General features: G+C 38.4%; 1 protein-coding gene across 2 annotated transcripts; it reads left to right on the plus strand.

Moving 5' to 3' along the window:
• The first annotated feature begins 688 nt into the window (after positions 1-688).
• On the plus strand, positions 689-14,032 carry LOC128855324 (uncharacterized). Of its 2 annotated transcripts, none has more exons than XM_054090137.1 (3): positions 689-870; positions 1,630-2,110; positions 13,187-14,032. In XM_054090137.1, the coding sequence occupies exons 2-3, from the start codon at positions 1,785-1,787 to the stop codon at positions 13,614-13,616; spliced, it is 756 nt and encodes a 251-aa protein (XP_053946112.1). In that variant the 5' UTR covers positions 689-870; positions 1,630-1,784; the 3' UTR covers positions 13,617-14,032. The 2 variants fall into 2 exon arrangements, with proteins under 2 accessions (XP_053946112.1, XP_053946113.1); XM_054090138.1 differs by lacking the exon at positions 689-870 and adding an exon at positions 1,465-1,535.
• Positions 14,033-15,917: the final 1,885 nt, after the last annotated feature.

Raw genomic sequence — 15,917 nt, forward strand, 5'->3', positions numbered from 1 at the left:
GCTTTGCGATCTGCAGGTGGGTGTTAGGAAAAATTCCTGAAAGCTGAATAAAATTGGTTTAAATCTCGCATTCTCCATAACGATAACATGTCGGGTCATTCTTTTGTTTCTATTATTTTTTATTCATTTAAGAACTATGAAAGCTCCTCATAAAAATATCTGTCGTTCGAAGTCGGCTTGCAACCGTAGGCCCCACCATTTGTGGAACAACATCAAGACGCACACCACAAATAGGAGGAGGAAGTCGGCCAAACACCCAAAAAGGGTGTACGCGCCAATTATATAGGTATATACATATGAATATAAGAATTATGAATACTGGATAATAAGTGGCACGTTGATCTAAGAAGTTCATGCGCATACGCTTCCCTTTCCTGCTACATACACAAATTTCATAATTGGACGACTATGACTAATTTATCACAAATACAATTAACCCTTCCGTTGCTACATATCAAATCTAAGTAAAAAAAGAAAAACAACAACCTTAATTTGTGAGAGATGGCCATAGGCAAATGCAAGTACTAACAAATGAATCACACTCAGAGCAAGACATGTCTGGGGTGCTTCTAAGCAATGCAGAACAACAATTCAACTAGAAAATGCCTTTTGCTATTTGTTTACTAATAAACCGCAAACTAACAACAACTGGTCGTTGATACAGTAGTAACGTCATAATTTGGCATACTCAAATGCGCTCCAAGTGCCTCTCCGACGCTCACTTGGAAGACCACCGCCTAAAGATTGCTGGGAGCCATTACTTTTCCTCAAGCGTGTTGACAAACAAGCGCTAGCCATCAGCCAAGTCAGTTTGAGTGCGACATCGTTGTTAAAAGTTCATTGCGCTGACGCGGTACACTAACGTGCAAAGTAAATAATTATAATTTTCTATATTTTCTATGTTAAATATTTCGGTAAAATTGTAATGCACGTTGCGAACGGGCCACTAGTTGAATTTATTGCTTGGGCGCTTGAGCTCAGTAAAAAAGAATATATTCCGAATGCAATTGGAGTGCAGCTCAGGTGCTGCTGAGCATTCACACCGATACACTACTACATACAAACAAATTAATCGAAAAAAAGTATTTTTTTTGTGCGCATACGCTTGAGTCAAAATAATGTTTATGGGCAGTGACTCAATGAGTTTAACATTTCCAATTGCTGCCATCTGTGAAAGCATTCAAAAAGAAAATATGTTTTTTAAGCGTATAAAAAGGACTTATGGTGCTCGAAATACGCATAAGAAGCTAGTTGCTGCGCTTTGGTTTCCCAATTATTTAACTTATCACATTTTTCTAATTTTTAATTTTATTACTGGCAAAATTCACATTTCAACATATGGCACCACTCTGATCTTACCTGTGCAACTGCTCATATCTTGCTCATACCCCATGTGATCCACTCTTGCTCACCTCGGTGCTCACCTATGCAGGTGCGCAGGTAGTAGTAGCATTTTGCGTATGTATGTGTAAGCATAGATACAGTGCGGCATCTCACTGCGTTGTCGCTGCCTTATCAGACTGTAGAATAAAAAAGTATAAAATCGAGTGAATGAGTGGCATTACTTGGTTTATTCTCTTTTAGCTTGGTTTTTAATTTGTTTTTTTCTGCTTTTTTTATACCTTTCAGCCGAAAAATTGTTTGTTATTTCCCAAAAGTTATACGAATGATTTCATAAATTAACATTTTGATCAGTGAAACTAGTATTTTTTGTGAAACTCCTGTTGTTGGAATAGTGAAACTAGTATTTTTTGTGAAACTCCTGTTGTTGGAATAACAAAAACATGTCGTACAGCGCTGAGAAGGCGCTTGCCTATTTGTACCCACTAATCATTGCCACCTCCGTCATCTGCTGCATTACATCGGGCGTTGCTTGGGCACATTGGCGCTATGTGCTGAACGCTTGCCCGGAAACTAATTGCGGCTGCTACTTACATGGACGCTCCACCTACAGCAGCTTCGAAGGCGGCCATATAGCCTATTGCCATTATGCCACATACGGACTCATCTTCCCGCTAGTGTTTGCCATTGTGCTGGGCATTTATCATGGATATCGCATTTGTATGGGCACAACAAAACGAAAAACGGGCACCACCACAATTAGGCAAAGGTGAGTTAATATCAACTTGATATTGTTTGTTTAATTACGAATAATTATTAAATTCACAGCTTCTTGACTCTACTTGGATTATTATGGTTTCCATGCAAATGAAAATTGTAATCAATGCTTGAGGAACTCACTCAAAAGGTAGTGGGTTTCATCAACCAATAAGTACATTAGAACTTTCAGGTTCTGAGCATTAAGCTACCAACTCGGTCAAAAAGTTTCCGGAATATGTTCGGAAAATTCAAAATACAAGTTTATTTCCCAAAAGTGATATTATCACACTCAAAGTACCCGCCATCAACTGCAATGCACTTATGACAGCGTTTGAGTCATCTCTAGGTCTAGAAGCATTTCTGGAGCTATATTTTCGGTATAGCCATCCATTACTTCTTTTGTTAAAACGCGTTCCCTGTTGTGGTTTTTCGTCTCATCAAATTGAAAAAGTCACAGGGAGTCAAATCAGGTGAATTTGATGGCTGTTAGATAGTATTCGTTTCGTTCTTGGCCAAAAATTCGATGACCCTGTGCAAGGGTGCGTTATCATAGTGCAAAATCCACCAGTTGTTTTCCCACAAATCCTTCCTTTTTTGGTGAATTGATTCACGTAAACGTCTCGAAACACCCAAATAATAGTCCTTACTAACTGTCTGAGCTTCTTGCAAAAATGCGTAGTGTACAATACCGTGTAATCCATAAAAACCGTGAGCATCATTTACTTTTGAATGAAAACGACGTGGTTTTTTTGGCTTAGTTCATTTGCTACCAGCAGCGCCTTCCAGGCGGAACTACTGGCAATTGCGGAAGCTTGTAGGCTACTAATCACAGATTCCTCTTTTAAGGGCAATATTGCTTTCTTTCGGAATCGGCGACAACAACCTCTAAACTGGTGGAACAAAATAGGAATAGCCTTAACAAATTGAGTGAAAACCAACCCTGGGCAAACCGCTGTTCGAGAGTCTCGAACAACTGTCTGGCTTAAACGTCAACAGCCTAATAAGGTTCCTAAACCGCACAGACTGGATATAGTCTTGCTGTAAATAAATGTTAAACAAGTTGGTAACGAGGATGTGGCAACAAAACGTTGCGGAAGCGCTAGTTGGATTCTGGATGAACCACCACTCTAACCAACCAACCAACCATTCGGAGCTCTCCACTCACTCGCCTGATGTCTAGATGGTGTGTTGCACTGATAAACCCACATCTCATCTCCAGTAATGATGCGCTTGATGAACGTTGGGTTGGATTCAACCTTGGAAATCATAGGTATCTTTGGATATATGAACGCGGTCCCTTTTTGAAATTCAGGTCCTTTGGGACCGAGTTTGCAGTAAGATGGTGTAAACCTAAACCATTTTTTTTTTTTTGATTTTTTCATCAGTTTCCGATGTCGTCGGCAACATAGTGGCAGTTCGTCATCCTCGATGGACTCACGATCTCTTTTGAAGCGTTCATGCCCCTAGTAAACTGCTGTTTTCTTCAGAGTATTATTACCGAAACAGTTTCCCAATATTTCTAAGGTTTTCACAACATTGAATCCATTTTTTACGCAAAAATTTAATACAAACTCGTTGAAAATTCAAATTGATTTTTCAAACTCTAGAAAATCGAAAACCTGTGCCGAAGTAGATTTACTCAAGACAGCGTAACTTTTACAGATCCCAAGCAATGGCGATACAATTTTGGTGGGAATGTTAATCACAGATGCGGCAACCTAACAATAAAAAAACTCAAATCTGTTGACCTAGAGAGTCACTTAGCGGTTGTCTCGGGAACTTTTCGGTGAATGTGGTATATACAGGCTTAGCAGCGACATTTGTATAGGTGGCTGTGGAAGCGCTTATGTAAACTTAGTAATTCAAATGTTTGCATCACTGTAAGTAATAACGTCGTACTTAAATCAAATCGTTGCATTCTAAGGCTAAGTTTTATCAACTTAGTCAGACATAAGGGCCTTGAAACGTTCATGCAGGCATAAATTTTACCCAGAGGCCCTAAAACTTAAATTCCGTACCAAGTGTTTCAGACGCTGTGACTTTCAGCACTTATTCAGTTATAATAGGTATATAATAAATTCATTTTTTTCTTGGTAGAATGGTGTTTATGGTGTCGATTCTGTTCAGGCATTTTTGAAGTTAAAGAAAATGGCGATAAAATCACAGAAATAATCGAAGTTGGCCGGAATTTTAGTAATCGTAGCATCGCCCAGGCGCTTATACCTATTTGGGTGTTTGGGGGAGCTCCTCTTCCTATTTGGGGTGTGCGTCTTGATTTTTTCAATGAATAGAAGGGCCTACAGTTGTATGCCGCCCCCAAATGGCAGATGGATGAGAAGCTTTTTTCATGGCAGAAATACACTCGGAGGTTTGCCATGGCGACTAGTATTAGAAAAACTTTTTCTATTTCGAACCTGTGCACTCCCGAATGGTTGTCACGTCAATATTTCGATAGTATAATTTGCGCGAATATGTTCCGAAATTGCATCAGAATGCATTGGAATAGTAAAAAAAAATTATAAATTTGGAAGTTTAAACACTTTTTCTTCGTAAAATTGTCCGAGAATCTTCGAAAACTTCGAGAACGTTTGGTAGACCTAGGTAGCCTCCTACAATGACCAAAAACCCAAGGGGTATGTAACATATGTCATACACAAGCACAGTATGACGTGACGGTTGCTATAATTCACTCACAATTATTGAGGCAACAAAACGGCAGTAATATTCCAAGTCAAATAGGTGATTAATATATTCATACATATTTACACATTCATACAAACACTATATATTCATAGAACTGCCCCAAAACTAGCACCAAATATTGGTTTTAGCTTTATTGCAATGCTTCCCCTCTTCACACATTCATCAGCTAATCTATTTAATTTATTCTCCGTTTACTGCTAATTTAAACTTTGTCAAAGGTTAATAACTACAAGTCACAGACGAACATACTTACATACTTACAAGCATATGTACAATTTAGAACTGCAATCGTGGGTGAAGGTCTGCATTTAATTTAATTTAAGATGTCACTCACTTAAAAATTTCGCTGACGCTTAAAGTGTTATTCAATATAAATTGGCGTTATGGGGAATGGATGGTAAATATCAATTAAACTCCCCATGCTTATTTCGAAAGTGATGTAAATCCATTTATTAAAAAAAGTCGAAGGTCATAAATTTTTTATTTATAATCACGACTGTATTTACAAGTAGCCATTTAAAGTGAGCATTTTAAACACATTTTTTGTATGGAGCTTTTCCTCCAATACCGTAAGCAAAAAGAAAATTAAAAAATTCAACGCGATATTTGAGCCAATTTCAATTTACAGTTTATTATACCAAAAAGCATAGACTATGAAATCGCAAACTCAAAATTTTTCTGAAAATTCTGATTAAAAAGTAAAAAAATTTATACGTTTTTCTGCATTTCGTATAAAGTTAGGCACTTTTTTATTATTATTTTCTTTTTAACATTTGTACAATAGTAAATTAAATAAAGCGCTACCAACAAAGGCCTTCGGCTGTCTCTAATGATATCATACAGGTATTCGTCTTAACAGATCAGACTCTTTCAGAAACTTATACAGCTTATCAATGTTTCCAGTGGTTATCTCTCTCAGAAGATTGAGAGGGTCGATTGCGCCAAAGATTTCGTGTCGGAGTGTGTCAATGTTTTGAAATTCTACCAATATATATATTATCGACGCATACTCATCGCAAAATGGGCATTTGCCAGGAGGGGCACGTAGAAAAATATGTCCATGTGTTAAAATGCTGTGTCCGAGTTAAGAGCTTTCATTCACAGGACTTTTGTTAAAGAATGAACCAAGGTGAATCTATTAAAGGTGGTATCGGTAAATTAGCTGATTTATTTTTTTCTTTCGTCGTGTCCATGTGACTGTCAGCCCAGAGTGAAACAAGGCGAATTCATTTTAGGTCTTCTTCTTTGCCAATACTTTTCTTTGACAATCAAACGTACAAAATATTGTTGTTGGTCTAGTGCCACCCCCTCTAATAAATGCGCTTTGGAATGAGCTAAATTTTTTATTGAAAACTAATTCAAATTAAAATTTCGATAGCTGAAGGTTCCAGCTATTAGTTGTGTTTCAATGTCCAATGGTCGGGATCCGTTGTGTTCCTGATAGACATTTGGTTTAATTTGTGATCCGTTCTGTTTGTTTTGTTTTTCGCCATTAGTTTGGTAGCTCAACCTCTTGTGATTGGTGGCACTGACAAGTGAATGTATGTATGTATATTTTACATAACCAAGTTTTCATTTCAGCAATAAATTTCATGTTGAATGAGATTAATAACATTTGAATTGTGTAGCTCTTAAATTTTTTTTTTCTAATTTGTGCATTCATAGGCCCTTCATTTTGCATTATTGTTCATCTTCAATGCTGTCAGCCTATATATGTTGTGTGGAATACATCATCATCGTCCTCATCATAGCGTCGCAGTTCGGAGTGAACCATTGCTTCCCTTTTAATTCGCCTCCACGTCCCTCGGTCTTCAGCTTTTCTTTTCACATCAGATATTTGTTTTTTTTTTTCTTTTTCACTCGGGAGCATAGGACCTCGACAAGACTTGTCTTGCGTTAGCTTCGTTAATCTATTTGATTCCTGACAGCGTAGGTGATTAGCCTGCCGTTATCAGTCAACGCCTTCTTACTGCTTGGAGCGCTATCTGGGTGTCACATTTTTCTACCAAAAGGATCACACAGATGTTTGAGGTCTTCGCTAAAGTGGTGGGTCTGCGCTATTACCGTGGCTGCCCGCTTCCTCTTGCTGGCGCCACTGATGCAAAGTGTAACTGTGTATTTTTCGCTGACTATTGTGCGGGAGAAAGAATGGAAAGGATAAGTTTTTGGGTTTGGGGAAAGAGTTTTTTTTTTTTTTAAACAGGGGAAGGAGGTAAATTTGGAAAAGTGCGAGGACGGTGATTTACGTGGGATTCGAACCCACAACCTCTGGAATGGCAGGATAATGCACTTACGCTAGACAACCGAAGCCGCAGATATACCTCAGATATATACGGCCGACCTCTTCTTCCGTCATCTTGTGGACTTGTTTCGAAGATCTTTTTCACAGTTCTTTCATTGCTCAATCGTAGAATATGACCGTACCATCAAATTCTTTGCGCTTTGACGTATCCAGTAACATTTGAATCTCTGATAAGTGTGTCCAACACGTCATTGTACCGAATGCGGTAGGTATATATATGTATATTAGGGTGTCCGTTATTTACCAATTTGATTGTTTTTCTTACGACGTCCCCTAAACTTTTAGTTTTCCGTCTAAGAAAAATTATCAGATCAAAATCAGCTCTTAATATTCAGAATAAACCTTGCCCCAAACACGATATATTTCCCATTTACATAACATGGGATTTTGCTACTTTTTGGAATAAACTTTTTTTTCTCTAGTATGCTAATTTACAGCTATGAAAAGCACATATTCTGATGGCAATTTTAACTCTCTACAAAAAAGATCTCTTATAATTTTTCGATAAATTGACTCCTTTAAAAGTTAATCGAAGTTAAAGTTGAACTGTGTGTAAATTTCAGACTTTTTCACTTTTGCAGCAAACTCATTATTGTTGTAGTAAACTTCTCACGTTTATTGAAGTTGTTCCACAAATGGAGGGACCTACAGTTTTAAGCCGACTCCGAACGGCAGATATTTTTATGAGGAGCTTTTTCATGACAGAAATACACTCGGCGGTTTGCCATTGCCTGCCGAGGGGCGACCGCTATTAGGAAAATGTTTTTCTTAATTTTGGTGTTTCACCGAGATTCGAACCAACGTTCTCTCTGTGAATTCCGAATGGTAATCACGCACCAACCCATTCGGCTACGGCGGCCGCCAAATACAAACATACTCTAAATATTTATGCGCCTAGAATCATCTGCTAGGATGGTAAGACATGCCATCACCGAAAAAATAAAACCAGATATATGGAAGGTGGTGCACGCAACGCAGCACGTTTTTTAAAAATCGGCAGCTATAGTTTTGAAAAAGTCAATAAATTTAAGTACCTTGGATCTGTGGTGAGTGCGCAGAAAGGTATATCAATTGCCGTTACAAGACAGGATGCAAGCTGCAAATAAATCCTACTACGGCCAGACAAAACTGATGAAGTCGAGGCAACTTTCTAGAAACCTGAATCTTCGAATATATAAAACTGTCATAAGACCTACACTCACATACGGTTGCGAAGTCTGCGCGCTGAAATCCAATGAAACCGATCAATTAACTTGCTTCGAAACAAAGATTCTCCGAAATGTGTGTGTGGCCTTGTAAAATTTGAAGATGATACCTACCATTCGGCATCATCATCATTATATTTGCCGTTCGGAGCCGCGTTGAAACTGTAGGTCCCTCCATTTGTGGAACAACAAGACGCACACCACAAATAGGAGGAGGAGCTCGGCCCCGGACATTAACTCTTAACTACAGACGACCTGCAATTTTTGGCGGTAGGTCGTTTTAAATTTCCGATTTCCGCATATCCCCGCAACTTACGGGTATAAGCCCCCATGTAGCCACTCGGCGTTCAATATAATTTTGTTAACCAAAGTTTATACTATGTTTTGTTAAAAATTTGCTGATTTATCACTAGTCAATAGTCCATATTTTAAGGCTTAGTATTAGTAAAAATATTTATTTGGAAAGGAGCTACAGCTGATTTTCGGGAGTACCTCTCATAAAAGACGTTTTGCGGTGACCACTATATCTCTGAAGTGGATCTCCTGAAATTAAAAAACCAAACTGATTCCGTTAAGGTAATGTTAAATCTAGTAATTAATCGAAGGAAAAAGCAAAATAAGTTTTTTGGACAAAATGGCGGTTTCTCAAAAATCGATATTTTGATAAATAAAAAAAACATTTTTATCAGTGAAAAAAAATCTTCGAATAATTACTAAATAATATATTATATTTAAGAAACGCGTGTTAAAATTTGAGACTAATCGGTTTAGCCCTTTTTGAGTAATGTTGGTCCCCGACTTTGAAAACACCATTTTGAGAAAAACGCGTTTAAAGCTTGAAAAGCACTTTAGAAGCACTCTGAAACGCCTTTTCAAATTTGCGTGTAACTTCGAAAATAATCACCGGAACGATATTGAATTTTCTGTGCGTATTCTTAAATATATTTACATTAAGAAAAAAAAAATACAAAAAATCGATTTTTTGAAAATTCTAACTGTATATAACCCATGAATCCGGGTCTTTCAGTTAGTAAGAGACTGTCATTAAATAATATCATGAAATATATTATTCTCATAAAACTTGCGTTGTTTCATGTAACTCAAAAATTGTGCGGATCTTTTTATTTATTTAGGTTAGGTTAGCCAGGTTGCTTGTCTAAGACAAGATACTCGGTGGCCCTAAGGCCCATTGTGATATCTGCATTTGATTCCCATTCCCTAACTAAGTTGCTTAGACCCCTTAGATCATCTTGAAGAAGGTAACTAATCCCTCCAGTGTGAGACATTTAGCAAATTTCCCAGGTCTTCAAAGAAATAATCGCCAAGATGTTTGGCACGGCTTCTTTGAAGTGTAGAACATTTACAGAGGAGTTTCATTTATTTATTATTGTTATTATTATTTGCTTAAGCGCCGATTATGTGGCGCATAGTGCCAAAGTTAATGATTTCCACATAAATATTTCTAGCTCTTGCATTTTGCCTCAATTGAGTCCAGGTGAGATCGCTGCGTCGCCAGGATCCGCTTGGTCTTACCCTGCGTCTATACCCTTTTGGATTCTATTCTAAGGCCATCATTGGTATTTCTTGAGCTGGTTTTCTGAGGGTCTGTCCAATCCATGTCCATTTCCTCTTACGGATTTCGACGTCGATTGTAACTTGATTGCACCTTCTGTACAATTCAGCGTTGGCTATTCAATTTTCTGGCCATCAAGCGCGTATTATTGTGCTCAGGCATCGATTTACAAACTTGTGCAGTTTAAACACAATCTCCTCTGACTTATTTAATTATTTATTTATTTATTAAGCCAATCAATCCAAAGATTCTTATAGGCTAAGTAGGGAAATTTTAATGTTAATAGGCATTAAACAAAATAAAGTACAATTAAACTATTTATAATATTCAAAACTTCCAATAGAATATCTTTTGAAAATGAAGAATCTATCTCAACAAATTTCGAGATTTTACTGAATTCAATTAATACTCTAGTAATTGGAGCATTTCGAGCATAAAGAGATTTTGAGAGACTAACATAGAAAAGCTCCGAGCTACGAAGAATTCTAGCCGAAATAATAACTAAAATCATTAAACAAGTACATCGAGAGTCAAGATCTATCAGGTGCAAATTATTCAGATGATTTTGAAACGTTTTCTGGGGTAAAGCTAGTGTGTCTGATGCCTCCTTTACTTTTTGCGCTATATTTAAATTACTTGCATGAAAAGTTGAGTAGTGGTTTGAAAGTAGACTAACTAAATATAAGGCTGCTTCTCTATGCCGATGATTCAATTTGGAAACGAGAGAATATTATTATAACAGACACTTGCCGCTACCTAGGGGGGGTTCCTACACCCAAAATGGTTTTCCAGAAACACCCAGAAAAAATGTCAAGTTTAAATTTCGCATTGAACGACTTTTTGGAGAAGAAAGAAATAAAATTAGGTGTGAAATGGAAAATGTTTCAAACAGTCTGTCGAGCTGTCTAAAGTTATGTGACGCAGGTATGGGGATACTGATGAAAGGGTGTTAAGCAATTGGGCAGAAAAAAGCGAAACATTTCTAAATTACAGGGGGCGCAGCTAAATGACAGACCAGAATATAGTTTACAAGGGCGCGGAACTATTTTGCCGAGAGTAAAGGTGAAGAAAGAAAATCAGTAATGGATTTCAAATGTAATAGTGTGATCGCATTATATTTGGCTGGAAAATCCCAACCAGCGTCTGTTCGTGAGATCGAGCACCTTAGAGTAAATAAAGTTTTTATTTATCGCACCATTACTCGTTGCAATGATACTGGTAGCATCGCGAAACGTCATGGAGGTGGTCATCAAAAGACTGCAACGTCACGTGAAATGGTTCAAAAAGTGAAGAAGCGACTTGAGCTAAACCCCCGACGAAGTGCCAATCAAATGACGAAAGAATTGAAAATATCTGGCCATGGCATCCGCCGCATACTGAAAAATGATCTCAAAGTCAAGCCTTACAAGGTACAAAAGGCGCATGATCTCACACCAAAGCAGCAACAAGTCAGAGAGAGCAACAGAGAGAGTGAAGGAGTTGCTCCGCTTACCCGAAAGTGGTAAATTTTCAAAAAAATTGTGTTTTCTGACGTAAAATTTTTTTAAACTGAGCAATTCGTAAACTCCCAAAAGGATAGGGTTTATTTGACCGACCGTTCATACGAGAATTTGAGTCATCGGTTTGCCACCAGGAGGCAGCACCCGCCACAGGTCATGCTTTGGACCGCTGTAACCGCAGATGGGCGCTCTTCAATCGTTTTTGTTGTTGTTTTGGCAGAATAAACATTCCCCATACTTACATACGGGGAACGCTGCTGGAGTGACAGTTCTTGGCCGGATATAAATCCGGGTCGTCTCGGTAGCGTAGAACCGGCTGTCCTTCAATCGTTTTCATCGAGTCTGGTAAATGCGAAATATTATCCGGAAAAAATTCCAGAGGTTGCTTTGAAGCCACGGGCAGACAAACATTTTGGTGGCAGACAATGGACGTTTCAACAGGACTCCGCACCGTCTCACAAAGCTCGAGTGAACCAAGAATGGCTAAAAAGCAACGTTCCGAGCTTCGTAATATCCACACAATGGCTCTCAAATACATCAGATGCAAATCCGATGGACTATTCTCTTTTTGCCATTTTGGAGAACAAGGTCCGAACTTAAAGATTCACCAGTCTCGAGGCGCTTAAATAAGCCATTGACCGCGAGTGGACCAAAATACCTGCAAGTCACATTCGGGCAGCTTGCGATTCGCGTCTGGACCGTCTCTCAAGGCCATAGTCAAGGCAAAAGGTGGTCATAACGAGCAAAAGTAAATTGATTCTTAATTTTGTATTATTTTCACACATTTTTTACTTTGAATTGGCCTTTTTAATTGGTTACACTTCGAGTTCCGCACCCTGTATATTAACATACTAACAGGCAAAAAATGTGGAATAGAGCACTAAACAGTACGGACAGGATATACAAAGAACTGGGCCATAGTATTAGCCAAAGTTATTTTAAAGATGGCATAGAAAAAGTTTCATGGTTTAAAGCCAGAAGTAATTGCATTATACTGAATGGCCTGTACAATAAAAACTGCTCTTTATGTATATTAACTTAAATGAGAAACAATGCAACATTTTCTTGAACGATGTCCAATTTTAAAACAATACCGCTGCACCTTCTTTGGAAATACCGTCCTTAGTAATACCGAAATAGTTCATATTCTAAATGTGAACTATTGTCAATGGAAAAAACTAATCAATTTTATTACTGGTGCTTTAAAGTACAGACAATTTTTTATAGATGAATAGTTTCCGGCAGACGACTTTTAAAGTTATTGCCGTACGTTTATTTAAATGAAGTAAAAAGTATTGTAAATCGTTTGTAAGATTTTTGGGAAAAATAAATTAACCTATTATCATCTAAAAAAAAAATATAAAAAAATATAGAAAATATTTAAAAATCCCATTTAATATATTTTTCTCATAAAACTTGTGTTGTTTCATTTAACTCACTTTACAGATCTTGCTAGATTTATTTTCCAGACCAAATATTTATTTTCCAGTTACTACACATATAACCGGGCGTCTGCAGTTAATGATTACTTTGGTTCATACCGACCGTGGCATTTCACTTTAAAATAAAACATAGTAATTTATTAAATAATAATAATTTCGACCCGCCCTTTTGGAGAACCCTATATGTATATTACTTAAATTTATGTGGTCTTGTATGCAAATGCGTTTTTAAAGGCTTAAACATTTAAAATACGGTATTTTGCATAACCTTAAAAATCTCTAAAAGTCACAAAACCTTTTTATAACCTTAAAAATCTCTAAAAGTCACAAAATATACTTAATATTCTTCTCCATATTCACAGATCTGGCGACATGATTGTGGTGACCGCCGAATCAGAGTTAACACACAATGGCATTTCCCCATATTACTGGACACCCGCTGCAGTCATCTCATGCGTCATGGCTGTTTATACGTTAATCTATGCATCGATCTACACAGATGGCTTCCGAGTTACTTGCAAACAGTATAGCGAAGCTTTAGTCAAAGAAATTCAGGGAGCCGGCAACATAGTGCCTGTCATAAAGGGTCGCCTCTCTTGTGGAGCAATCTTCGATTTCATGGATTACTTAGTGGAGAGTATTTCATACGAACGGCGCAAATATGGGCGCATAAATTCCGGTGTATGCCTTTACATGACACTCATATGCAGTTGGTTGGCTGTATTCTTCTGGATTGTTATATCGATAGTGAATATTGTACAGACGCGACGCACCCGATCGGCCCGAGTTTGATATAATTTACACTGGTGTGGTAGTGTTTTGCATTTCTATATGGGCAATTCCATTTATGACAAATTTAGGAAGCAAAATATGCGAACGATTGCAATTAGCCATTTAAAATTTTAAGTTCATGAAAAAAAAATTACAAAACTATGTAAGCAAAAACTATTTAATAGAATTTTTGTGCACAAATATTAATACATAAGATGCAGATTCCATTAAATTTAATCCAATTAATTTCAATTTTGACATTTAAGTTACAACTTCTAAGACGACAACGACAACTAATTTTAAGCAGAGCTCAGAAAGACGTACACGTTATATTTAATGAATATTTATATACATATGTAAGTTAAATTCAGCACAAAATATATTTGTAATTCATTTTAAATAAAAATTAAAATTAAAATAAATTTTTTTAATTTAAATTTTTATTTTTTTCTAATATAAAGTGATTTCTTAGCGTTTCTATTTTTGCTTCCAAAACTGACAGTGGTAGCCCATTTTACTCTTTTCGACCTTGAAATCTTTTGCGAACATATCCAGAGTGTAAGCAAATGGAATACCAGGGCTTACGATTTTTGTTAGTGTGAACAAATTTACTGGCTAACTCCACTGCCACCCTTTTTAAAAAATTGTGCTAGCTCACATGTAGTTTTACATACATATGTATGTAGGCTTTTTGTTATTTCAAGCACCTTTCAAAGGGAGAACAAAATTTTGTACCGAATCGTCATGGGAGATGAAAAATGATACCTATACATCAATATGAAGCAAAAAAAGGGTTGTTGGAACCAGGAGATACGGCAAAGCCGAGAGTCAAACCGGATCTTTATCCAAAGGAGATCATGATATGTGTTTGGTGGGACTGGGAGGGCATAGTGCACTGGGAAATGCTCGAAATTAATGCCACCTAAAGAAGAACCTAAAGACCTGGGGGATAGAGCTAGTTAACTGGGTCACCTGGACAACGGAGGTCAAACTGCAACTTAAGGTAAAAGTCGATGACACACCAATGTCGACTGTTAACAACCCCAAAATCTTAGAAGTTACGCTCGTCAGTCTGATCCCCTTCTCAGCGCATACAACCGCTATTGCCACTAAAGTCCAAAATCGCAACAAGATCCTTGTTGTTGTTGTTTTAACAGTAATGGTAGCCCTGTCAGAGTAGGGCATATCACCGGTCATCTTCGTCTAGCTCATCTAGGGGTAGGCCCAGGAAACATGCTGTTTCGACAGGTTGGGTCCAGAGGGAGAGGGGTGTTAGATGAGTCGGTTTTAAGAGGCATGTGAAGAGGTGGTTAGTGTCGTGCGGGGTACCTTCACATGCCGGACATGTGTTTGGAATATCGGGGTCGATTCTGGATATGTAGGAGTTTAACCTGCTACAGTATCCAGAACGTAGTTGTGCCAGTGTTACACGAGTCTCACGGGGAAGCTGGAGCTCTTCGTCTGCAATAGGTGGTGGTTGGACTCCGATGATGGCATTCACAGGACGGGAGTTCATGAAGGTGGTGACGGTCTCCCGGTGGATGTCGTTTATTGACTGTCTAAATACTGTCCGGTCCAGTAGGTTGCGGTCAGTTTTGTCCTGGATTTCGTCAGCGTAGTCTAAAAGGTGTCTCCTGACGTGCCTGGGAGGCGGCTCAGGCTCAAGCAGGTGTCTGCAGGGGTGAAACCTGCGGTAATATCTAAGCAGGAACTGCTTGCTGAGCAGTTTGTTGTGCTCCACTACTGGAAGCATTTGTGCCTCGTTATGCAACAAGATCCTCAAATCGCTTGCCGGCAGCACTTGGGGCAAGATAAAGAAATGTTGCTATCGACATTTAAGGCAATAGGCCGGCCGGTTTTAAACTATGCTGCGCCTGTCTGGTCGCCTGGAACCAGTGATTCGCAGTGGACGAAGCTACAGACTTATCAAAACACTGCCATTAGGACTGCGACAAGATGTCTCTTGATGTCACTACTTCAACATCTACACGAGTAGGTCCATATGCTCCCTGTAAAGGAGCATTATAAACTGATCAGTAAGCAGTTCCTGTTAGGGTGTTACCGCAGGTCCCACCCATGCAGATACCTGCTTGAGCCTGAGCCGCGTCCCAGGCACGTCAGGAGGTACCTCTCCAATTACGCGGACGAGATTCAAGACAAAACAGACCGACATTTACTGGATCGGACTAAGTACAGACAGACAATTAACGACATTCACCGGTAGACTCCTACCACCTTCTTAAGCTCCCGACCCCCGAATGCCGTCATCGGAGTCCAACCACCAGCTATCGCAGACGAAGAGCTCCAACAGCTGGCACAATT

This window comes from Anastrepha ludens, chromosome 2, assembly GCF_028408465.1.
Source record: "Anastrepha ludens isolate Willacy chromosome 2, idAnaLude1.1, whole genome shotgun sequence".
Classification (NCBI taxonomy): Eukaryota; Metazoa; Arthropoda; class Insecta; order Diptera; family Tephritidae; genus Anastrepha; species Anastrepha ludens.